The following is a 24702-nucleotide window of genomic DNA, read 5'->3' as shown; positions in this document are numbered from 1 at the left end:
ATGCACTTCGCAATTTACTTTTGTCAAAATTAAACACAGGGTTATTAACCTTTATTCATAACATTTTTCTCATTTCAAAGATTTAGTTCGACTCCAAGCTTATTACAGCTTTCCAAAACATGTTCCAAAGAAGGGTCACTGGATCTGCTCTGCTTTCTCTCCACATTATTTACCAGACTTGCTGAGTTTTCCACTGTTTTTGTTTCCAAAACATTCTCTCTTCTAAACCTTCTATTTCAGGTGAGTCAAGTGTCAACTTTTTATACCTTTAATTTGAGAAATCTGTTCTTTCAGGGAACGTCGCTATTAGCATCCATCCAAAAAGATTCATTCTCTCACATCCATTTTAAGATTCCCTTCAATTTGTATTAACATGTCCAGGCCTACTATAGTCATTTTTTAATTAAAGACAAAGACTGAACTTCTGATAAGATGCCTCATATCTTTCCGCTCTATTCGAATCCAAATCAAAATAAGGAGACAGTTCTGATATTAAGACGTTGCAAATTTCTTATCTAATCAGATGTGACCCATTCATTTGGTAACCATGACAAAGCCAGCGTAGCTAGCATCAGGCCTCTAATTAAGAACATCTGGTGTTCACACTGAGTCTATTGTTTGTCTCAACTCTCCCAGGCTCATTCTAATGTTAAACATTTTGCTTTTCCTTGCATGCAGCAGGATAGTTTAGAAGGCCACAGTCCTTTACAGCAGTCTGCAAAGGGAGAATCCTGAATGCCACACTGAAGTCAGAAAAGAGTCCTTCTTGATGTTAAAGGGAAACAAACTTGCAGGAAAGTGTTGATAAATAACTTAAAGATAGAGTTGTACAGCATGGAAACAGATCCTTCTGTCCAACCCGTGCATGTCGACCAGATATCCCAACTAATCTAGTCCCATTTGCCAGCACATTGCCCATATCCCTCTAGACCCTTCCTATTCATATACCCATCCAGATGCCTCTTAAATGTTGTAATTCTACCAGCCTTCACCACTTCTTCTGGCAGCTCATTCCATGCGAACACCACCCTCTGCATGAAAAAGTTGCCCATTAGGTCCCTTTGTCGTATTTTTCCCATTTCACCTTAAACCTGTGCCCTCTGGTTTTGGATTCCCCTAGCCTGGGATAAAGACCTTGAATGTTTACTCTATCCATGCGCCTCATGATTTTATAAAACTCTGTATAAGGTCACCCATCAGCTTCTGATTCTTCAGGGAAAATGGTCCCAGCCTATTCACCCTCTCCTTATAACTAAAACCCTCCAATGCCAGGAACATCATTGTAAATGTTTTCTGCATCTTTTCAAGTTTAACAAGATAGGATTCTGGGTAGTCTAAGATGGAGGACGGGAAATGTTTCTGGCTGTAACAGGTTGCTCCTTTTTTGAGGGAAGTATTTTAGGTGTTGGAGGTGATTTCCTTGAATTCCAGGAGCAGCAATTACTGTTTTATATGCTGTTGCATTGCTTTGGAACTTTTGAAAAAAAAAGTCAAAACAATAGCACTTTTAAAAGGGAGAAAGATGGACAAAGGCAGCAAGCATATGGTCTGTAAGGGGGGGGAGAGAGAGAAAGAAACCCACACTGCCAGCTGGCATAGCAGTGAATCTGCACAGTTACTGCCTTTGCTGTTTGAATTCATGTATTGCTGCACATCGAAGTGTATCTAGGGAAACTTAACAAACAGCAAAAATCACAGCTGATCTTGGAGGAACCTGTTTGGGAGATGTCACAGCATAGAAACAGGTAAGTAAATAGTTTTAAGTATAGGCTTGCTGTAAATCTACAATAGTGAGTAGCGTGGGTTCTTCCTTAATTATATGTTTTTATTGGGATCTGTCTCTTTATTAAATTTAAAAAATATAAGCCATAAGTTAGCCTGGAGCAGTGTTTTGTAGAGCAATAAAACTGTGCTATTTTCTGGGTCTGTAGATTGGAAGGAGCAAATTGGCCTTTAGTAGAGTTATATGCTCTTCTTGTTGGATGTGGGAGTTTCAGGAGAGTTTAAGGGTTACTGAGGATTACATCTGCAATAAACGTCGTTGGTTGTGAATCCTGTCAGATCGAATGGATTGGTTAAAGCAACAGTTACAGGCAGTGAGGAATTTACAAGAACTGGGGGTGGGGTGGGGATGATGGATGGCTGTTATAGGAAGAGAGAAAAGCTGCTGATACAGTCAGGTAGATGGGTTAACTCCAAGAAAGGTAGGAGAGATGGGCGGGTGGTGCAGGAATCTTCTGTGGCTATCCCCATTTCAAACAAGTATGTTGTTTTGGAAAATGTAGGAGCTGATGGACTTTCATCAGCTGTAGCACGAACAGCCACGTTTCTGATATCAAGAGTGGCTCTAATGTAATGAGGTGTGCATTGGGTTCCAAGCAATCAGTTGTGTTAGGGGACTGTCTAGTCACAGGCACAGACAGACGTTTCTGTGGCCAGCAGCGAAAAATCAGAATGGTGTGTTATCTCCCTGGTGCCAGCATCAAGGATGTCTCAGAGGGTACAGAATGTTCTCAAAGGGAAAAGGGACCAGCAGAAGGTCATTGTACACATTGGTACCAACGACATAGGCAGGGAAAAGATTGAGATTCTGAAGGGAGAATATAGAAAGTTAGGCAGGAATTTAATAAGGAGGTCCTCGAGAATCGTAATATCTGGATTACTCCTGGTGCTATGAGCTAGTGAGAGTAGGAATAGGAGGATAGAGCAGATGAATACGTGGCTGAGGAGCTGGTGTATGGGAGAAGGATTCACATTTTTGGATCATTGGAATCTCTTCGGGGTAGAAGTGACCTGTACAAGAAGGATGGATTAGACCTGAATTGGAAGGGGACTAATATACTGGCAGGGAGATTTGCTAGAGCTGTTGGGAGGATTTAAACTAGTAAGGTTGGGTGGGGTTGGTGGGACCCAGGGAGACACTGAGGAAAGAGATCAATCTGAGACTGGTACAGTTGAGAAATGGAGCGGGTCAAACAGTCAGGACAGGCAGAGACAAAGCAGAGAACAAGTTAGGACTGATAAATTAAACTGGATTTATTTCAATGCAAGAGGCCTAACAGGGAAGGCAGGTGAACTCAGGGCATGGTTAGGGACATGGGACTGGGATATCATAGCAATTACAGAAAAGTGGCTCAGGGATTGCCAGGACTTGCAGCTTAATGTTCCAGGATACAAATGCTATAGGAAGGATAGAAAGGGAGGCGAGAGGAGGGGGAGTGGCACTTTTGATAAGGTATGGCATTATGGCTGCACTTAGGGAGGATATTCCCAGAAATATATCCAGGAAAGTTATTTAGATGGAACTGAGAAATAAGAAAGGGATGATCATCTTATTGGGATTTATAGACCCCATAATAGTCAGTGGGAAATTGAGAAGCAGATTTGTAAGGAGATTTCAGTTATCTGTCAGAATAATAAGGTAGTTATGGTAGGGGATTTTAACTTTCCAACCATAGTGTTAAGGACTGCCATAGTGTTAAGGGTTTAGATGGAGAGGAATTTGTCGAGTGTACAAGATGATTTCCTGATTCAGTATGTGGATGTACCTACTAGAGAAGGTGCAAATCTTGATCTACTGTTGGGGAAATAAGGCAGGGCAGGTGACTGAGTTGTCAGTGGGGGAGAACTTTGGGGCCAGTGACCATAATTCTATTCATTTTAAAATAGTGATGGAAAAGGATACACCGGATCTAAAAGTTGAAGTTTTAAATTGGAGAAAGGCCAATCTTAGACGGTTTTAGGCAAGAACTTTCTAAAGCTGATTGGGTGCAGATGTTCGCAGGTAAAGGAATGGCTGGAAAATGGGAAATCTTCAAAAATGAGAGAATGAAAGTCCAGAGACTGTATATTCCGGTTTGGATGAAAGGAATGGCTGATGGGTGTAGGGAATGCTGGATGACTAGAGAAATTGAGGTTTTGGTTAAGAAAAAGAAGGAAGCATATGTCAGGAGAGATCGAGTGAATCCTTAAGAGTATAAAGGCTGCAGGAGTATACTTAAGAGAGAAATCAGGAGGGTAAAAAGGGGACATGAGAGCTTTGGCAAATAGGGTTAAGGAGAATCCAAAGAGTTTTTACAAATACATTAAGGACAAAAGGATAATTAGGGAACGAATAGGGCCCCTCAAAGATCATCAAGGCGGCCTTTATGTGGAGCCATAGAAAATGGGGGAGATACTAAATGAGTATTTTACATCAGTGTTTACTGTGGAGAAGGACTTGGAAGATATAGAATGTGGGGAAATAGATGGTGACATCTTGAAAAATGTCCATTTTACAGAGGAGGAAGTGCTGGTTGTCTTGAGGTGGATAAATCCCCAGGACCTGATCAGATGGAGTTTAATTCAGATAAATGCGAGGTGCTGCATTTTGGGAAAGCAAATCTTAGCAGGACTTATACATTTAATGGTAAGGTCCTAGGGAGTGTTGCTGAACAAAGAGACCTTGGAGTGTAGGTTCATAGCTCCTTGAAAGTGGAGTCGCAGTTACATAGGATAGTGAAGAAGGCATTTGGTATGCTTTCTTTTATTGGTCAGAGTCTTGAGTACAGGAGTTGGGAGGTCATGTTGCGACTGTACAGGACATTGGTTAGGCCACTGTTGGAACATTACGTGCAATTCTAGTCTCCTTCCTATCGGAAAGATGTTGTGAAACTTGAAAGGGTTCAGAAAAGGTTTACACGGATGTTGCCAGGGTTGGAGGATTTGAGCTATAGGGAGAGGCTGACAGGCTGGGGCTGTTTTCCCTGGAGCTTCGGAGGCTGAGGGGTGACCTTGTAGAGGTTTATAAAGTCATAAGGGGCATGGATAGGATAAATAGGCAAAGTCTTTTCCCTGGGGTTGGGGAGTCCAGAACTAGAGGCCATAGGTTTAGGGTCAGAGGGGAAAGGTATAAAAGAGATCTATGGGGGAACTTTTTCACGCAAAGGAATGAACTGCCAGAGAAAGTGGTGGAGGCTGGTACAATTGTAACATTTAAAAGGCATTTGGATGGGTATATGATAGAAAGGGTTTAGAGGGACATGGGCCAAGTTCTGGCAAATTGGGCTAGATTAGGTTGGGATATCTGGTTGGCATGGACGGGTTGGACTGAAGGGTCTGTTTCCATGCTGTACATCTCTATGATTTGAAGGTGTACCCTCGAATGCTGTGGGAAGCTAGGGAAGTGATCGCTGCGCCCCTTGCTGAGATATTTGTATCATCGATAGTCACAGGTGAGGTGCCAGAAGACTGGAGGTTGACAAACTTGGTACCAGTATTTAAGAAATGTGACAAGGGCATGTCAGGGAATTATAGACCAGTGAGCCTGATGTCGGTGGTGGGCAAGTTGTTGGAGGGAATCCTGAAGGACAGGATGGACAAGTGTTTAGAAAGGCAAGGACTGATTAGGGATAGTCAACATGGCTTTGTGTGCGGGAATTCATGTCTCACAAACTTGATTGAAGTTTTGAGGAAGTAACAAAGAGGATTGATGAGGGCAGAGTGTTGGACGTGATCTATATAGACTTCAGTAAGGTGTTCGACAAGGTTCCCCATGGGAGATTGGTCAGCAAGGTTGGACCTCATGGAATACAGGGAGAACTAGCCATTTGGATACAGAACTGGCTCAAACAGAGGGTGTTGGTGGAGAGTTGTTTTTCAGACTGGAGGCCTGTGACCAGTGGAGTGCCACAAGGATTGCGTCCACTACTTTTCATCATTTATATAAATGATTTGAATATGAACATAGGAGGTACTGTTAATAAGTTTGCAGATGACACCAAAATCGGAAGTGTAGGTGACAGTGAAGAAGGTTATCTCAGATTACAATGGGATCTTGATCAGATCGGCCAGTGGGCTGAGAAGTGGCAGATGGAGTTTAATTCAGATAAATACGAGGTGCTGCATTTGGGATAGCAAATCTTAAGGCTTATACACTTAATGGTAAGGTCCTACGGAGTTTTGTTGAACAAAGAGACCTTGGAGTGCAGGTTCATAGCTCCTTGAAAGTGAAGTCGCAGGTAGATAGGATAGTGAAGAACGCGTTTGGTATGCTTTCCTTTATTGGTCAGAGCACTAATTTGGGAGGTCATGTTGCGGCTGTACAGGACATTGATTAGGTCACTTTTGGAATATTGCATGAAATTCTGGCCCCCTTCCTATCAGAAGGATGTTGTGAAACTTGAAAGGGTTCAGAAAAGATTTACAAGGATGTTGCCAGGGTTGGAGGATTTGAGCTATAAGGAGAGGCTAAATAGGCCGGCCCTGTTTTCCCTGGAGCATCAAAGGCTGACGGGTGACCGCATAAAGGTTTATAAAGTCATGAGGGGCATGGATAGGAAAAATAGACAGAGTCTTTTCCCTGGGGTGGGGGAGTCCAGAACTAGAGCCATAGGTTTAGGGTGAGAGGGGAAAGATATAAAAGAGACCTGCGGGGCAACGTTTTCACACATGTATGGAATGAGCTGCCAGAGGAAGGGGTGGAGGCTGGTACAATTGCAACATTTAAAAGGCATTTGGATGGGTATATGAATAGGAAGGATTTAGAGGGACATGGGCCAAGGGCTGGCAAATGGGTCTAGATTAGGTTGGGATATCTGGTTGGCATAGACGAGTTGGTCCGAAGGGTACGTTTCCATGCTGTAAATCTCTATGACTCTGTCTCTCACATTTTTCCTATAGCAGGAAGACCAGAACTAAATTTAGTATTCCAAAATGTGGGCGGCATGGTGGCACAGTGGTTAGCACTGCTGCCTCACAGAACCAGAGACCTGAGTTCAATTCCCGCCTCAGGCGACTGTCTGTGTGGAGCTTGCACATTCTCCCCTTGTCTGCGTGGGTTTCCTCTGGGTTCCTCCCACAGTCCAAAAATGTGCAGGTTAGATGAATTGGCCATGCTAAATTGCCCATAGTTTTAGGTGAAGGGATAAGTGTAGGGGAATGGGTCTGGGTGGGTTGTGCTTCGGCGGGTCGGTGTGGACATGTTGGGCCGAAGGGCCTGTTTCCACACTAAGTAATCTAACCTAATCTTAAAAGTGACCTAACCAATGTCCTGTACAGACCTACACACCAAAGTCTTTTAGTTCAACAACACTCCCCAAGACCATTAAGTGTATAATTTCTGCCCTGATTTTCCCTACCAAATTGCAGCATCTCACGCTTGTCTGAACTCCATCTTCCACTCCTCAGGCCCATCTGATCAAGGTCCCATTGTACTCTGAGGTAACCTTCGCTGTCTAACACGCCACCAATTTTGGTGTCAGCTGAAAACTTACTAATCATTCCTCCTATATTCACATCCCATATTATTGTAAATGATGAAAAGCAGTGGATCCAGCATCAATTCTTCTGGCACATGATTAGTCACAGGCCTCCAGACCGCAGAACAACCCTCCATCACAACCCTCTATCTCCTACCTTCAAGCCAATTTTGTATCCAACTGGCTAGCTCTTCCTGGATTCCATGCGATCTAACCTTGCTAAGAAGTCTGCCACGTGGAAGCTTGTCGAACACCTTGCTGAAGTCCATCTAGACAATGTCCACAGCCCTGCCTTCATCAGTCGTCTTTGTCACTTTTTCACAAAACTCAATGAAGTTAATGAGACATGATTTCCCACACTCACAGCACATGTTTAATGATCGTGCCCTTTTATATGCAAATTGAATCTGATGCATTTGGTTTGCATTTTGCATTTGGCCCTAGTACCTATCCTCTACATGCTTGTATTTTTACCAACCCCATTCAGAGATGTAATTTCACACCTGTGGAGCAGATGGGACGTGAATCTGGGCCTTCTGTTCAGCTGTCGGGATACCGGTACTGCATCATCGTGCTTGTATATGATGTTTTTATTATTGCCTTCTCAAAATTATGCAATGTCAAGATGGTATATGACGTCTGCTTGTGACAACTGATGAAAGTGAAGCGCTGAGTAGGCTTCGTTGGGGACTGTTGTCAGATTGTCCACAAATAAACGAGGGAAATGAAAGAACACAATGAGGCCATTTGCCATTTTGCTGGCATTTTCATAAAGCAATTCATTAAATTCTACCTCGCTATGTTATCATGTTGATTCCAAGAGAGTCTGTCAAACAGTGTTGGGACTGCTGAAAAAAGACTACTTTGAAGCTTTTTATCTTGCACTAAGCTGGACTTCTCATAGGAAAAGGAGTAGGCCATTCAGTCTTTCTACCCTCCCTTACCACTCTATGATAATGGCTGTTTGAACTCATCAATGTCTTTTACCCACTCCATCCCCATTATTCTGTATGGCACCACTAACTAGAAATCTGTGAATGTCCACAGCCCTCCCTCTTATGAAATTCCAAAGGTTTACAACCCTTCTGAGTAAAGCAAAATTTCTTCTCATCCTGGGACCACGTGGTATTCCACTTATTTTTAAATCCACCCCACCTAGTTCTAGACTTCCCAACCAGGAGAAATATTTTACCTGCATCTACTCTTTATGTATCTAGTAACGTTCAATGAGATGCCTCTCATTCCTGAGGACTTATACACTTTCAGCTCCAGTAAATTCTCTATTACACCATTCTTACAATGCCAATCTTCATCAACTCCACATTTTCCCAAACCACTTGAATCTCAGTTTATAGGAGATTTCTGGGATTTTCCTGACGTATACCAACCACTAGGCTTCTGTGCTGTTTCGCAATTCCCAATTGTACATTTTCCTGACTCTGCCTGCATTTATTTCAGCTAAATTACATTTTTTTTTAACTTCACTTTGAAGCTTTTACAATCTGTTCTTGTGGTTTCTGCTAGATTGCGTTCATTTTCTAATTTCCCTTATCTGTTTCTTGGTCCTTTATTGCATTTATAAATGTCACAATCCTTAGGATTACTACTATTTCTGACAACTGAAGGCAGTAACAAAAGAATTCACTTTTAAGCATGAAGATGCAGTGGTGGTATCATACCTCTGGACTGGAGGACCTGAGCTCAAGTCCCACCTGCTCCAGAGGTGTGTAATAACATCTCTGAATGGGTTGGTAAAAATAATTTTTACAAGCATGAAGAGGATAGGTGTTGGGGTCAAATCTTTTGAAGAAGTGACAAAGATGACTGATGAAACCTTTATATCTTATGCAATCCTGAACTTCTTTGTTAGCCATGGCTGACTAACATTTTTGACTTTTTGCACCTTGAAGGAATGTTTTGTTGCTCTTTATGTAATGGTTATTTTTAAGATTGTGCATTACTAATGTACAGTCATACTTTTTAATGCTTTGACAAAGGGTCAGTTAGACTCGAAACGTCAGCTCTTTTCTCTCCTTACAGATGCTGCCAGACTTGCTGAGATTTTCCGCATTTTCTCTTTTGGTTTCTACTTTTTAATATATTTTCTTAATCCACCTCAGCCATTTTGTGTCTCATGCCTTCATGACATCCCTGATTAAAGTCCCATTGCTTTAGAATGAGCTATCTCACTTTCAGACATAATGTACAATCCTATTATATGCTGGTGGCTTATTCTGAAAGATTCTTTTACAACAAGATTGTCAGTTGCCCCTTCTTCATTACATAATACTAGATCGAGAATAGCATGTCCTGTCATCGGCTTCTCAAAATACTGCGACATAATTATGCCTTATACACTCCAGAAACTCATGCTCCACAGCTTTAGTGCTCAATTGGTTTATCCAATCAAGACACAGATTGAAGTCACGGATGTAGGTTTGCTCGCTGAGCTGGAAGGTCCATTTTCAGACATTTCATCACCATACTAGGTAACATCTTCAGTGAGCCTCTGGACAAAGCCCAGAGGCTCACTGAAGATGTTACCTAGTATGGTGATGAAACAACTGCAAATGAACCTTCCAGCTCAGCGAGAAAATCTATATCCAGAACCTCAACCTGAGCTACGAATCTTCTCAAAACTCGCTAGATTGAAGTCACTCATGGTAATTGTACTGCCATTTTGCGTGCGTCTGTCATGTCCTGATTAATATCATTCCACTGCAATATGCATTTGTGGTAGTACAATTTCAACGTTTAAAAGGCATCTGGATGGGTATGTGAATATGAAGGGTTTAGAGGGATATGGGCAAATGCTGGCAAATGGGACTAGATTAATTTAGGATATCTGGTCAACATGGACGAGTTGGACTGAAGGGCCTGTTTCCGTGCTGTACATCTCTATGACTCTGACTCTAATAAAGATGGGATGTTTACACTCTACAGAAAGGGCTGAAAGGTGGCAAATGGAGTTTAATGCGGAAAAGTGTGAGGTGATTCCCTTTGGAAGGAGTAACAGGAATGCAGAGTACCGGGCTAATAGTAAGATTCTTGGTAGCGTAGATGAGCAGAGGAATCTCGGTGTCCACGTACATAGATCCCTGAAAGTTGCCACCCAGGTTGATAGGGTTGTCAAGAAGGCAGACGGTGTGTTAGCTTTTATTAGTAGAGGGGCTGAGTTTTGGAACCATGAGGTCATGCTGCAGCTGTACAAAATTCTGGTACAGCCGCACTTGGAGTATTGCATACAGTTCTGGTCATCGCATTACAGGAAGGATGTGGAAGCTTTGGAAAGGGTGCAGCGGAGATTTACTAGGATGTTGCCTGGTATGGAGGGAAGGTCTTACGAGGAAAGGCTGAGGGACTTGAGGCTGTTTCCGTTGGAGAGAAGAAAGTTGAGAGATAACTTAATTGAGAAATGTAAAATAATCCGAGGTTTAGATAGGATAGACAGTGAGGGCCTTTTTCCTCTGGTGTTGATGGCTAGCATGAGGGGACATAGGTTTAAATTGAGGGGCAGTAGATATAGGACAGATGTCAGAGGTAGTTTCTTTACTTGGAGTAATAGGGAATGGAGCACACTGCCTGCAACAGTAGTAGACTCGTCAACTTTAAGGGCTTTTAAATGGTGATTGGATAGATATATGGATGAAAATGCAATAGTGTAGGTTAGATGGGCTTCAGCTCGGTTTCACAGGTTGGTGCAACATCGAGGGCTGAAGGGCCTGTACTGCGCTGCAATGTCCTATGTTCTATAATGAATGGTGTAACAGGCTCGAAGGACTGAATGGTCGACTTTTCTTTTCTACATTTCAATGAGAAGTTCTGACTGGTTGCAAATGGACTCAAGTGATAGAGGTGTTGCCAAGGAAAATGTACCCATTAATGCTAATTGATAGTGAACAGCCAGGCATTGTTACATTTTAAACCAGTTAGGTTGACTCTGATTAAGGCTTTTCCTGAGAAGTGAAGTACCAAATGACTGTTGCGTATTTTGTTCGTTTGAAACAGCTATAGTGTGGGTACATGTTCTTTGAGTCTGTAAAGTTCAGGAAGCTCTATATTAATGTAACTTCCAGGCTAAGTAATTGCACTGACTGTGAGCCCAACTGACAATCTTAAATTATTTGTCAATGTAATACTTCACATATTCAGGATTATCTAGTAAACGTTGTCCAATTACAGAATCACAGCTAATGTTAAACACTATTGCACATTTTGCAAGCTGGTTGGGTGCATTCAGTGGAGAAAGTGAGGACTGCAGATGCTAGAGATCAGAGCTGAAATGTGTTGCTGGAAAAGCGCAGCAGGTCAGGCAGCATCCAAGGAGAAGGAGAATCGCTGTTTCGGGCATGAGCCCTTCTTCAGGAATGGGTGCATTCAGTGCCTTGTTTGTTGTAAACAGCTGAAAGGATATATCGTTTAATATAAACTGCTGACTTTTTGGGATGTACAGCTTATGTACCTGGCATCTCACCAGCACTGATATTCCTACCCCATGTTAATCATTTACGTGATAGGCAGCATATCTTTGTCTTAATGGGTTCCACCTTGTGCTCGAATTCACGCTTGAGATAGAACAGTCAAATAAGCTCTCTTTCCTTAGTTGAGAAATCAGTCAGGAATTCTCCAGTACAGTCTACCACAGTCCTATCTTCACTGATTAGTATACATGTCGAAGTCCCTATTATTTCACACATTGTAAGTAGGCCTTATTAGCAACTTATAAATAAATCCCAAGTCATTTGTTCACCATGCAAATATAATGCTGAAATAGGGTGCATCAAAGCCATCCTGTGAGATAATGGCTATGCTCATTGGATTACTTTTCACTGTCATGCAAAGTCATGGAAGGTTCCATGGTAGTCACTCTTGGCCCTGATAAGTCTATCTGAGATCAGGGTAATGTGTCCCAACAGTTTGCAAGTATGATGACAGGTTTGTAGGCTTAAGTCTGAAAGACTGGCAAATTTTATTAAATAACCTTTGGCTGTTCTGAAAAGAATGGTACTGACTCTACGTTTGATTTAAATCTTCAATTAGACAACTTTTCTTGGATAATCCTGAACGTGCAAGAAATTACAACCAAGTTAAGATGCACTCGGACTTGCAATATTGTGCACTTTTGTGTACGGGAAGCTGCATATGTTTATATGCAAGGCCCTATTCTTTGCAGACAGAATGTGTACACACACTGTACTTGTTTCAACTCTAAATTAGGTGATATACATTCACCAGCTCATTTCTCAGGGCAGTGCCCTGACCAATCAGACTCAACCTGCCTGGTTTATCATTTACCAAGCCTGGCTGTTAACTATCAGATCATTATTTGTAGGTACATTCTCTATGAGAGTTCCTCTACACATGAGATGTCATGTGCCAACCAAGTAGCACTCTGCTCTCATGTTGCATAAAAGTTAGTTTTCGCTTTAAATTTGTATTCTTCTAAAATGACCTTATGAGTGCAAGGTTTAAAAAAAACTTTGACAAAATGTGAGATTGTCACACATGGTATGCAGTATTTTTAATTTCAATTGTATGCCTGAGTGATTGGGGGTAGCTATGTTGGAACAATGGTGAGATTCTACTGTCCCTCAATTTGGAGGAGTCCTTCACTTACACCATCTCTTAGTCCCTATATCTACTCCAGTACCAACATGATCCTTTTAAAGGGAGCCAATAACTTGAAATTTCTGAGAGGAGATTTGGGTCTAACCTTCATGCATGTATTCTGATAACAGAGACTTGAGACTTTACAGATTTGAAGAGCATGTACAATGACTCACTTTTTCCCATCATGCAGCACATATCACTGGATGAATATTTAGTTAGGCGGTATTGGTTACTCAAATTCAAGTCTCTTTTAGATTTCAGTTTTGTAATAATTTCTGTAAATTTATAATTATATGTGCATGTGTTTGCCCTTGGTGGCTACGTATATTTCAAAAAGGCTCTTGATATTAAAATTGTGAAATGATATTCAGTTTTGTTTTTTTTTGGATCTGTCTGCACATTTGGGGCCAGGCTCAATGGTCCTTTCTGACAGCACTCAGCTGATAGTTATCTGCCCTTGCACTGGTTGCATCGGTTTGTGGTGGAGACTATTCTTCAGTAACTGCCCATGGCTGCTGGAGCTCTTTAAATGACAGATTGAGAGGCTTGTGCAGACTCCATCAGAATGTCCATTGCGCAGGTAGCCATAACAGATCATAAATGCACACAGTGAAAGTGCTTTTAAACTGTACCATTTGCATGGCAATGAGTATTGCACTGAAGTTGCTTGGGAACTAGGTGTACACATCGTTAAACTGAAATAAACAGGTTCAAAAAATAATTGAAGATTAATGGAAGCTTCCTCCTCTTATCTAGAGGGCTAAAATACAAGAGAGTAGAAGTTGTGCTTCAGCTAATTAAAATCTGCTTTGTTCTGGAGCATTGTGAATATTTTTTTGTGCACCTCACTTTAGGAAGGACATTGGAGGGAATGTGGATTTATTAGAATAATAACTGGACTCCAAGGGTTAAACTATGAGGAGAGATTAAACAACTTGAGTGGTAAACATTGAATTTAGAAGGTTAAGAGCGAGGTGTTGGTGCAATAGGAATGCCACTGACTAGCAATCCAGACACTCTGGGCACTAGGGTTCAAATCCCACCACAGCAACTGAAATTTAAATCCAATTAATACAATCTGGATACTAAAGCTAGTCTTGAATGCAGCATATGAAACTGCCACCAATTGTGAGTAAAATAACTATTTTATTCATGAATATTCTTCAGGGAAGGAAACAGGAACATACAGATTAGCAGCAGCTGTAGGCTAACCCCTCCCCTGAGCCTGTTGCACCGTTCAAGATTTCATTATTGGGCATTTTACCTACCCACGGTAACCTTTCACCCACTTTATCAAAAATCCATCTACCTCTGCCTTGAAAAAAAATTCAAAGGCTCTTTTTCTACATCCTTTCCTGGAAGGGAGTTCTATGAGTGGAAAAAAATCTCTTTATTTCTGTATTAAATGGTCCTATTCTTAAATAATGATTCCCTAATTTTGGAATCTTGCAAGATTTCACCTTGTCAAGTCTCCTCACGTCCGTACCTTTTTCAATCCAGTTACATCTTGCACTTCTAATCCTCAGAAGATAACTCACCCTTTCTCAGTTTTCGTCTCGTAAATCCCTGAACTGTTTCCCTATCAATAAGCAAACCAGTGCATTGAGCATGATCAGTCTAATTCGCTGTCTGTTATTTGAAATCAGATGGAAGGAAGCCTTAGAATATTTGTTCAGAGCCTCATTGAAGCACAGTATTGTTTTTCAGTTCATGGTTATCAGTCAAGTGTGGGTGGGCCAGGAAAAGGATGATGGAGTCATCATCCATAGTACATGGGCCTGGGGACTGATCAAGGCCTACCCAATCCTTTCTTTTTCCCTCCAGATCCTTTCACCCACTTGCCAGAGTCTTCTGTCCTAACTGGCATGCAATAATTTTTGTCTCCGTTCGAATGGTTCCCAAAGCCATTTCAGTGAGAAGCACCTAAACATGAGCTGAGCAGAATAAATAGTCTGCTGTAATAACTCTAAGAAAACCAGCTTATCTTTCCTTGAGTCTGATACATTAGGAACATTTAAGCAGCTCTTGGATGATAGTAAAATGAATGTTTTGTAGGTGAGTGATCTTGGAGTAATATAAAAGGCCAGCACGACATCGAGGGCTGAAGGGCTTGTACCGTGCTGTACTGTTCTATATTCTTTAAATAAGGAGGCCAATACAGTACAAAATACTCCAGATATCGTCTCACCAATTTCTCTTTACTTTTGTATTCAATTCCTTTTGCAATGAACAAAAGCATTCTATTAGCTTTCCTAATTAATTGATATACAGTACCTGCATTCTAATCTTCATGCGCTGGAACACTGAAGTCACTCTGCATCTCTACAATGTCTTTCCATTTGCCAGATCTGTGTCCACTCACTTAACCTGCCTATATCCCTTTTGTACCATCATCATCCTGACTTCATATGTTTACTTTGCTAACTAGCTTTGTGTCAGCAATGCTTGAAACCATACTTATAGTCCCTTCATTCCATTTATATAAATAGAGTAAAGTTGAAACCCCAGCACTATTCTCAGTAGCACATCACTCATTGCAACAATCTTGAGACATTTTTGCCTGCTTTCTGGTTCCTGTTAGCTCACCAATCTTCTATCCGTTCCAGTATGTAACATCAACTCTTCTGGGCAACAGCTAAAATTGCCAGTTCACTTCAGTTACATCTACTTTGATGTCCTTGTACTTACCTGTATTAAAATCTGTCATCCTTAACTGGTTTGATCTACATGTGACTCCTGAGATTAGGATGATAGTAAAAGTTGTAACTGCTTTCCACAATTCGCATGATATACATTGTAAATTTCGAATTTGAGATTAGCAGATTTTTGTTAGCCAGAGAAGTTAAGGAACATGAGGAAAATGTGCATTTATAAAATTAGCTGTTTGGTAGTAAAGAATGTAAACTACTGAAAAAGATTGGTGTTGAAGGTTTTTGTCTTGCATTCATCAAGACAGATGATTGCCAAATGTCTTGGGAACAGAAAATTGTACTGCATGAGATACAGGATGCTGAATGATTGATTGATTGATTGGCTATGGAACCCTTACTTGTCGAAGCTCAATCGGGAACAGTTAGTACATAACTTGTGTTTACATTTGAAAAAGCAAATTGTCTGTGATTGGCTGAGACCTGATAAAGCGAATGCAGCAGGGGGCAGTGTCCCACAACCTTTTCTTTAATTGAAAAGGCAATGCCAAACCAATTCCTTTTACAGAGAACCACACATTGAGGGTTAATATTTGTAACTTTTAGCAAGCGTAAGTGAGCCACATATCAAGTTCAACTGATAGTCTTTGAAGTTGTTGTTAGTCCAATTCTTGGCAAACTCAGGATTGTTCAGATAGTACTTCCCAATCGTGGAATCACAAACAATATTGAATATTTCTAATGTATGGAGTTAGGTTGCAGATCAGCCATTATCTCACTGAATAGCAGAACAACTCAAGGTTCCAAATGGTTTCCTCCTACTCCTATGTCCCCACTTACAAACAAACTTGCCTTGTGATCAAGAGGACAATGTAATACTTGAACATTAGCCATTTATTAAAGGAATTACTTTAGAAGATAATTTATGCTTAGTTTTTCAAAATTGAATCATCTTAAATCTTTAAGTAAAGAAATAAAAACATGACTATATGCATCATTCAGCAATGGTTTATATTAATCTGGTTTCAATATGATTGAAGTTGATGAATGCAACAGGGGATTTCCCTCTAAGACAGAAAGTTTGTGGGAGAAAGGCCCAAACCACAACTTGCTCTCCATATATGCATTTCTATAGGATTTGTTTATAGATATAAGACAAAAGTCAGGCCCGCACAACCATGCGTCGGTGTACTGATGAGCTGCATCATTAGAATAATATGAGTTTACACCCACGATTCCCCATGTGGAAAGTTCACAATCTTGGCTCAATCTGCTTTGAGAAAATTTCATATGATGGTTGAGTCTTGAATTTCCTGCATAATTGCAACAAAAGCTCTGCACAAAGTAGCTACCTGAGAAAACCTGGGGACTACCATGTGTATGTTTTCACAACAGGCTTGAACTTATATTTTTAGTTCATGCATAGATCCTTGCATTTAATTCACCTTAGCTTAGAATAATTGGCATTGTGATGAAGGGTCATATGAGTTACAGTAAATATGGACCACCAAATTTTTAAACTGTCCTCTTATTGTTATACCTGAGACTTTCATGGAGTAAAATGGTTTTTAAAAAGGAAGTGGACCTAAAACAGCTGCAAGCTCTCACCAGGCCACCGATTGAGGTAAGCTTTGTGAGATCTACATGCATTGAGATTGCCGTTTTATCTAAAGACACCAAAACTATGTAACTGAATCAGCGTCAAGCAATTCTTGTCACTTGTACATTTCACATGTGTGCGATAATTTTGGGAGATGGTACAGGGATTATGAAAGTGGGCAGTTAAGGGTTTATACTTGAAAGGATGGCATAGCCAAGGGGAGAAGTGTGATTGCCAGTCCTAGAACGGGTTTTGAATCCAGGTTAGAACAAAGATAGTAAATGCAGAATATATGTTTGCTTTTAGTACTGTTAATTCATATATTCATCCATATAATTTATAATTCATACCATTTGAAAATGGTGAAATAATAATGGGAAACTCAGAAATGGCAGAGGCACTAAACCAATGTTTTGTCACTGTTTTCACAGTGGAAGATAATTTCTTCCCAAAACTGCAGTTACTACAGAAGAACTTGGTTAAATTACAAAACTAGGGAGAAGGTATTAAGTAAACAGATGCGATTAAAAGCAGCTAAGTACTTGGGGCCTGATGGCCTGTACCCTAGCGAATTAAAGGAAATGGCAGCAGAGCTAGTGGATGCATTAATTATGATATTCAAAACTCCCTGGATTCTAGAAAGGTACCAGTGATTGGAAACATGCGACATCCTTATTCAAAAAAGGAGCTGGGCAAAAAAATGGGAAACCATAGACCAGTTAGTTTGACTTCCACAGCGGTGAAGTTCTGGAGTCAATCATAAAGGAGGAGATAACTGAACCCTTGAAAAAACAAAGTTAAATTCACCAGTGTCAGCACGGTTTCATGAAGGGAAAGTCATGCTTGTCAAACTTGCTAGAGTTCTTGGACGATATAACCAGCGAGGAATGTGCACCGTAATCAAACGGGAGAAATGTTGCATTTCTTCTTCTTGAAAAGGTGGTGTTAGGATAATGGTGAATATGGGCTATCAAATTTTAACTTCCCATCATCTGATTCTTATATCAGACTTTTTTCATGGACTGAAATAGTTTTCAGGAACGAAAACACTTAGACCTAGAACGGCTGCAGTGGTCACAGATTGAGGCAAGCTTTATGAGACAGAAGTGTAATAACAAACTAATCTTTATTGAGATTGCCATTTTAGCTATTAGAATTGCCAGTATGAAAATGGCTGCCATCTTGCTGGTGTTTGCTGCATGGCTCGCCACTTTCCTCGGGAGTGTGAGGCAGTGAGCGCTTTTTCTGAGTGTTCCTTTGGGTCAGCATTTTTAAAATTCATTACTACTTTTATGTGGATGTTTTAGCAGGACTGTGCTGCAACGATACTAAAACCCATACACTGATAATTCAGTGCTGCCACAGTGTTATATCTATTGATTTCAATAAGCCACACTCCGTTTGATTGCAAACCTGCGCTTCTGCACATTCGCAATTGCTTCACCACCTACTTGTAGTATTAGCAATCAACCCAGCTTTTGTCTAAACACATGAAAACAAGGCAACTGAGTCAGCATCAAGAACTTCCATCTCCTGTTTAATCACATATGTTTAGTAATATCTAAGTTCAAAAGACGGTTGAGCTAAACTCCAGAATATACACTGACCTATATGGCAACAGCTGCCTTTGAGCAGCAGAACAGAGAAAAGGTAAAATTAATTTCTGAAAATAGGAGCTGGCACTTGAAATAACTCCACATAGATTGGTATTCACCAAATCACCCTTTATTTAAGTATGTTGAGTCTTCGATACTGATCCAGCTCCCTCAGAGCTAACTCTGAGTGAACAGGATATCTGACGCTTCTGTATTTATCTGTCAGCCAGAGCTCCCTGATTGGGGTTGTTAACCTGGTACAATCAGGGAACTCGTATTCTATGATGTCCACCTGGCTGACTTTGTTACAATCACCAAGGAGCTTCCCTGCCTGCTTCTCTCATTATCTTGGAATGTAGAACCCAGTGAGAAACAAACCTTGGTAACAAGTATTCACTGAGAATCCAAAGATATCTACAGAATCTGCTATTTACCATGGACATGTGTCAACAATGAACCAACATTGGCCTAGATTTAAAAGGTGACATGTCAAAGACTCTAAGGACTTTTAAACTGTGTAGCCTTGTTTTTACCTGTCCAGATCTCTCTCTCTCTCTCTTTAAACTTGTTTGTGTGTCTGATGTCACTTTTTATTGGATTCTTCTCAGGCTGAGCAGGTAATAAAATTGCTCATCATTTCAATCAAGAAAACCTTGGCAATTGGCTCCTTCATTTTGAATTAAACTGTGATAGCTGTGTGCTAAAATAATTAAAAATATTTGCTGTAACTGACTAAGAAAGATTTAAAAAGAGGGGAACCAATTCTTCCTCCTCAACTGGCCATAACACACATGATATTTCTGTTTTACAGTAGAAGTTAAGTTCTGAATTCTAGGTTGAGCAAGGAATAAAATAATTTTTCTGATGTTTCTTCGGCTTTGGTAGATATTTGAATGAAAACTTTTGTCTTTGTTTCTTTGAATGCATTATTATGGTTTCAGCACAAAACATTAAAAAGCGTACCCAGTTGTTTTTTCTTAATCGCGTTGTGTCTAATGTGGATTAATTGTTAAATATTCAAAACTTTAATTTTTACACTTAAAGCAGGATGTATGGTTTGAATTTCACACTTAAAAGGCTCAAATTTTGATGATTTCCTCATTTGCGCTAAATTTTATATTGAGGTTGAGCAGTTGAGGTTGATAGAAAATTTTAGAATAAATTGAAATTGGCAAAATGGGTGTATGAGTAGATGCAATTTTGGATGTGTCATCTAAGTTATACTCTCTCAGGAAATTCCACAACTTTGCAGTTAGTTAATTATATATCTAAGTCACTTCAATTACTAGCAATAGTATATTTCACAGCTTTGAAAGAGGCATGGGAGCAAATCATGTGTTTCCTTTAGTTGAGTGAAATTGTATAAGATAGCCTGAAAAGAATTTTTTAAAAATCGTGCAAAAACTGAAACGAAAGCAATAATGGTTCTCTGTTAAAATAACTACAGTGCAAAATTAATGTTTTGATATGAAAATAATTTAAATTTGAAACTTTTTGTGCTTAGCCCAAACCATATTGAAAGAAACATCATTGCATTTGTGTTTTTTTAGTTAATGCAAATAATTTAAAACTGATAGATCACTGCTAGCATTGCACATGGATAATTCACAGTGTGCAGTGTGATTTTTGATGTTTCAACCCAGATAGATCTTGACTGGCATAAGATAAAAATAAGTATGCATCTTTTAATTTTCAGAGAGAGAATTTTATACAAAAAAATCACAAATAGGTGTGGCTGACATGATTTATTTCTCAATTCAACTGATTTTTTGATTATTTTTGCATGGTGTTTACTAATCAGAAGCACTTTTGTGGATTTTCTAACATATAGATAATATTGTATCCATATTTTAAATGACCAATTAGATGTGAAGAAGAATTGTGAGAGCACAGAATAAGGTTGTGGACATGAACTGTCCTTGACAATTTTATTTGCAATTTATATCTGAGGTGATGGGAAGCAGGGTAAGAATAAGTATGCAGTTTAACACGAATGGAAAAAGATGTAAAAATGTTGAATATCTTATATCTTATTAAAAGTCATTATTTAACATAACTACAGTGCAAAATTAATGTTTTGATATGAAAATGGGCGGCACGGTGGCACAGTGGTTAGCACTGCTGCCTCACAGCGCCAGAGACCCGGGTTCAATTCCCGCCTCAGGCGACTGTGTGGAGTTTGCACGTTCTCCCCGTGTCTGCGTGGGTTTCCTGCGGGTGCTCCGGTTTCCTCCCACAGTCCAAAGATGTGCAGGTCAGGTGAATTGGCCATGCTAAATTGCCCGTAGTGTTAGGTAAGGTGTAAATGTAGGGGTATGGGTGGGTTGCGCTTCGGCGGGTCGGTGTGGACTTGTTGGGCCGAAGGGCCTGTTTCCACACTGTAAGTAATCTAATCTAATCTAACATGTTTATTTATTAGACATTGAACTTTGTGATGAAAAGAAGAGTTTTTGAAAGACCTTGCAAAATCAGTATTTTTCCTTTTGAAACATTGCTTTTAATCTTGACTTAAGGTCTGATGTGACTTAACCGGAAAGACCCTAATTGCTGTTTGGAAACAGCATGGCGAAAGATGCTGCAAAATTGAGCCTTCGAAGACTGGAACCAACTATCCAGAAATTTGTTAAAGTTGCAATCCCAACCGATTTGGAACGGCTCCAAAAGCACCAGATAAATATTGAGAAGGTTTGTGGAATTTTTATAAATATTTTCATTTAAGCGGTGTAAATTTGAAATAAAATATTTACTGTGTCTGTTTCAAGAGCAGAATACACTGGATAATTATGAAGTTATGGGAAGGCGATGGCTTAGTGGTATTACTGCTGGACTGTTAATCCAGAGATCTAGATAACGTCTGGGGACCTGGATTCAAATCCCATCACAGGAAACGGTGGAATTTGAATTCAATAAAAATCTGGAATTAAGAGTCTAATGATGACCATGCATCCATTGCCGACTGTCAGAAAAGCCCATCTGGTTCATTAATATCTTGTTAGGGAAGGAAACTGCTATGCTTCCCTGACTTCACACCCACGCAGTGTGGTTGACTCTTAACTGGCCCCTGGCAATTAGGATGGGCAATAATGCTGCCTAGCTAGTGACACCCACATCACGTGAATGATTTAAAATAAAGTTTCCTCTGAAATGCTCATTACTTGAAATTCATTAGCTTAAAGGAGTTTGATGGCTGGATAATTCCACGTGAATGGATTATTGGCTTTTATCTCCAGGACATTGGAATCCAAAGAGTAGGAAGTGCTGCTTAATGATCCAGAGGTTTGGTTAAATGCTATCTAGAGCACTGCAGCTTTGGGCAATTTTCCTGCTGCTTGCAACTGCTCCTGCCAGGAGATCTGCTGACATGATATGCCATATAAAAGAACCCATGGCACAGTTTTGAAAAAGTGCAAGGGCAGGGGTTATTCCTGGTGGCCAATATTTATCTTTCAATCAGCATTACAGAAAAACAAATTATCTTCTCATGATTGCGTTGTTGTTGTTGTAAGAGTTTGCTGTGCACAGGTTGCTGCTCTGTTTCTTACATTTGTGAAGTTTTGAGGCCACAGTTATCTAAAATAGTCACCTCTCCACAAGTAATTTGAAAATAATGTATAAAAAATTAGCAGTTTATTTAGATATTATGTGAGCTAAATAGATAGAAAAAGTTTAGAACTAATAACAGTTGAGGGTAGTTCACTCTTACTAGAGGATAGATACTGGTTGGCAGAATGTGTGTTCATCTCAGTAACTTGTGATGGCAGCATTTTGCTCTCTATCTGGATGTTAGGAAACTCTTCCCTGAGATTATCTACATCTTTCCTGGTCCATCTTTCATTTTAGGAGGGCAGCTGCCTAACTATCCCTGCAGTCTGAAGAGAACTAGTTAATATGCTTGAATTATAGGGTGTGGTAGTCACTATATTATCTTGTTAATGATTATGGAACAGGTCTTCAAGATGTCAGGATGGTTATCTTTCTCTCCCTTTGAGGTCAGCCTTTTAATTAATGTCATACTGCGGGTTATCTCTTGGCCCGTTTTAAACACTTGCAAAAGTAAATAATTTGCAAAGCATTGTCCCACCAATTTAGGACTGTCAATATGGAAGCCTAATTTAAGATATTTTGATGTTTTCAGGGACTATTTGTGCTCTGAAGAGAGATATAAAATGGTTTCATTTCTGAGGTGGTCTTCTCAATGCTTATTAAGCATTTTTTTTTCTATTTATTCCTAGAAGATATTGTTTATGAAAGGCCCAATTTCTACAATGGTAACAACCTTTCAAAAGTCCTTCATTGGCTGTAAATCATTTTGTGACACCTAGTGATCATGAAGAGCTTGAAACTTTGTTTCTGTTTGTTACTGGTTGATTTCCTCTGCCTTTGGGTAGTGATGGGAGTCAATGGGCTTGCAATGGATTTCAGTTAATAGCCAAACCACAGAATTTTAATAATTTTCTGTTGAAAAGTGGGTGTCATTGACAAGGCCATCATTAATTACTCATCTTTGATTGATCGCAAGAAGTGTTGGTGCATGCTGCAGTTTGAGTTGTAGGAACACCCTCAGAGCCATTAGGAAGGGAGTTCAGGCTTTTGATCTAGAACACTGAAAGAACTGTGATGTAATTCCAAATCATGATGGTGTGTGGTTTGGAGATGAATTTGCAAGTGATGGTATTCCCATGTGTCCCGGTCCTTCCCAGTGCTCCAGGTAAGGATTTGGAAAGTGCTTTTGAAGGAGACTTGGCTACTTGCTGCTATTCATCTTATAGATGGTGCACATCTCTGCTACTGTGCCTTATAGTAAAGGTACTGAATGTTCATGGTGGTAGATGTGCCAGTCAAGCAAGTTGCTTTGTCCAGGATTAGTCAGTCTTTTTGGAGCCATATCCAGGCAAGTTGATTGTGTTCCATTTTGCTCCTGGCCAGAGGAGAAGTCTAGCTTGGGAGAGAATTTTGAAGATGGAATAAAAGGTCCGCTGGAGATTGTGGAGAGAAGACTCCCAGCCAAAGATGTGCACAAGGAGTGAACGACAGAATTGACTTTATTCTAAATTGGAAATTTGCTGAAATGTGGGTGGAAGGAGATAAAGATTTTGCTGAGAATCAACATTTGAGTGGGGGAGATTTGAAAATTTAAATGAAAGCATGGCAAGGAATTAAATTTGAAGAAGGGATGGGGTCAGATGGAGGAAAAGGGAATAAGGGTGTGGAGGCCCCTCGGTGTCTTGTTTCTTTACTTGTTCTATTATCATCTCTTTTAGCCTTGTGCTTTCAACATTTTTGTCATTTAATCTTTGCTGAATTTTAGACTTTCTCTCTTGTCCTTCCTGTGAGTGAATCCCATCTCCCCATCCCTCAGCGATTTCCCAGCTGCTATTAAAACCATTTGAAATATTCTCCGGCTCTGATGAAAGGGCATCAACCTGAAACTCTCTCCACAGATTTGGCCTGATCTGTTGAATCTTAATAACATTTTCTGATTTATTTTACATTTCATTCTGTCTTGCCAGAGACAAGTAAACATAGTGAGCTTTGGTATTCCAAGTTTTCCATGGTACAAGTTATCATTGCCCACAAGGTAATGTTCATGCAGTCAGTAAAAGTTAGCTTCGTCATATACTTGAGCTGAAAGAGAACCTCACTCCCTCAGCATCCAGCTCATGTGTAACTATAGCAGCCTATCAGGCTGGTGAATGCACGTTACCCTGGCAGCAGTTGCAATGCCTTCATTTTGTGACAGTCATTTGTAATAGCAGCATTTGAATCACCCCAGTGAACCAAAGGGTAGCTACTAAGTGAAAAGTGATGCCTTTTGATGACATGGATTGTTACTGTGATTCCTCATGTACATTAACACAGCATGCGCAAACTGGAAACCTGCTGCCACAGGGAATGTAATAGAGTAGACCGTTGGCGTGTTGAAACAATGATTTAGCTGTCTGAATCCTTTCTGGAGATTCCTTGCTGTACGAGCTGAGCAACTCTCAAGAACTCTCTTCTTGTTTCACACT

The 24702-nt window shown here is 40.2% G+C and overlaps 1 protein-coding gene across 4 annotated transcripts in view; it reads left to right on the top strand.

The window, feature by feature from the left end:
• stx17 (syntaxin 17) overlaps positions 1-24702 on the top strand; it is a 118770-nt gene that overhangs the window by 11862 nt on the left and 82206 nt on the right. For 3 of the 4 annotated variants that reach the window (XM_043690043.2, XM_087987171.1, XM_043690042.2), the window contains exon 2: positions 21205-21376. In XM_043690043.2, the coding sequence (XP_043545978.1) occupies positions 21254-21376 (123 nt within the window). In that variant the 5' untranslated portion in view covers positions 21205-21253. Of the gene's footprint in view, positions 1-21204; positions 21377-24702 lie in introns of those variants that run through there. The other variant, XM_087987170.1, reaches the window with a different exon arrangement.

This window comes from Chiloscyllium plagiosum, unplaced genomic scaffold (genome assembly GCF_037043375.1).
Source record: "Chiloscyllium plagiosum isolate Xiang-an unplaced genomic scaffold, Cpla_swu_hap1 HiC_scaffold_5, whole genome shotgun sequence".
In the NCBI taxonomy this organism is placed as follows: domain Eukaryota; kingdom Metazoa; phylum Chordata; class Chondrichthyes; order Orectolobiformes; family Hemiscylliidae; genus Chiloscyllium; species Chiloscyllium plagiosum.
This window is presented reverse-complemented; position numbering and strand designations above follow the sequence as displayed.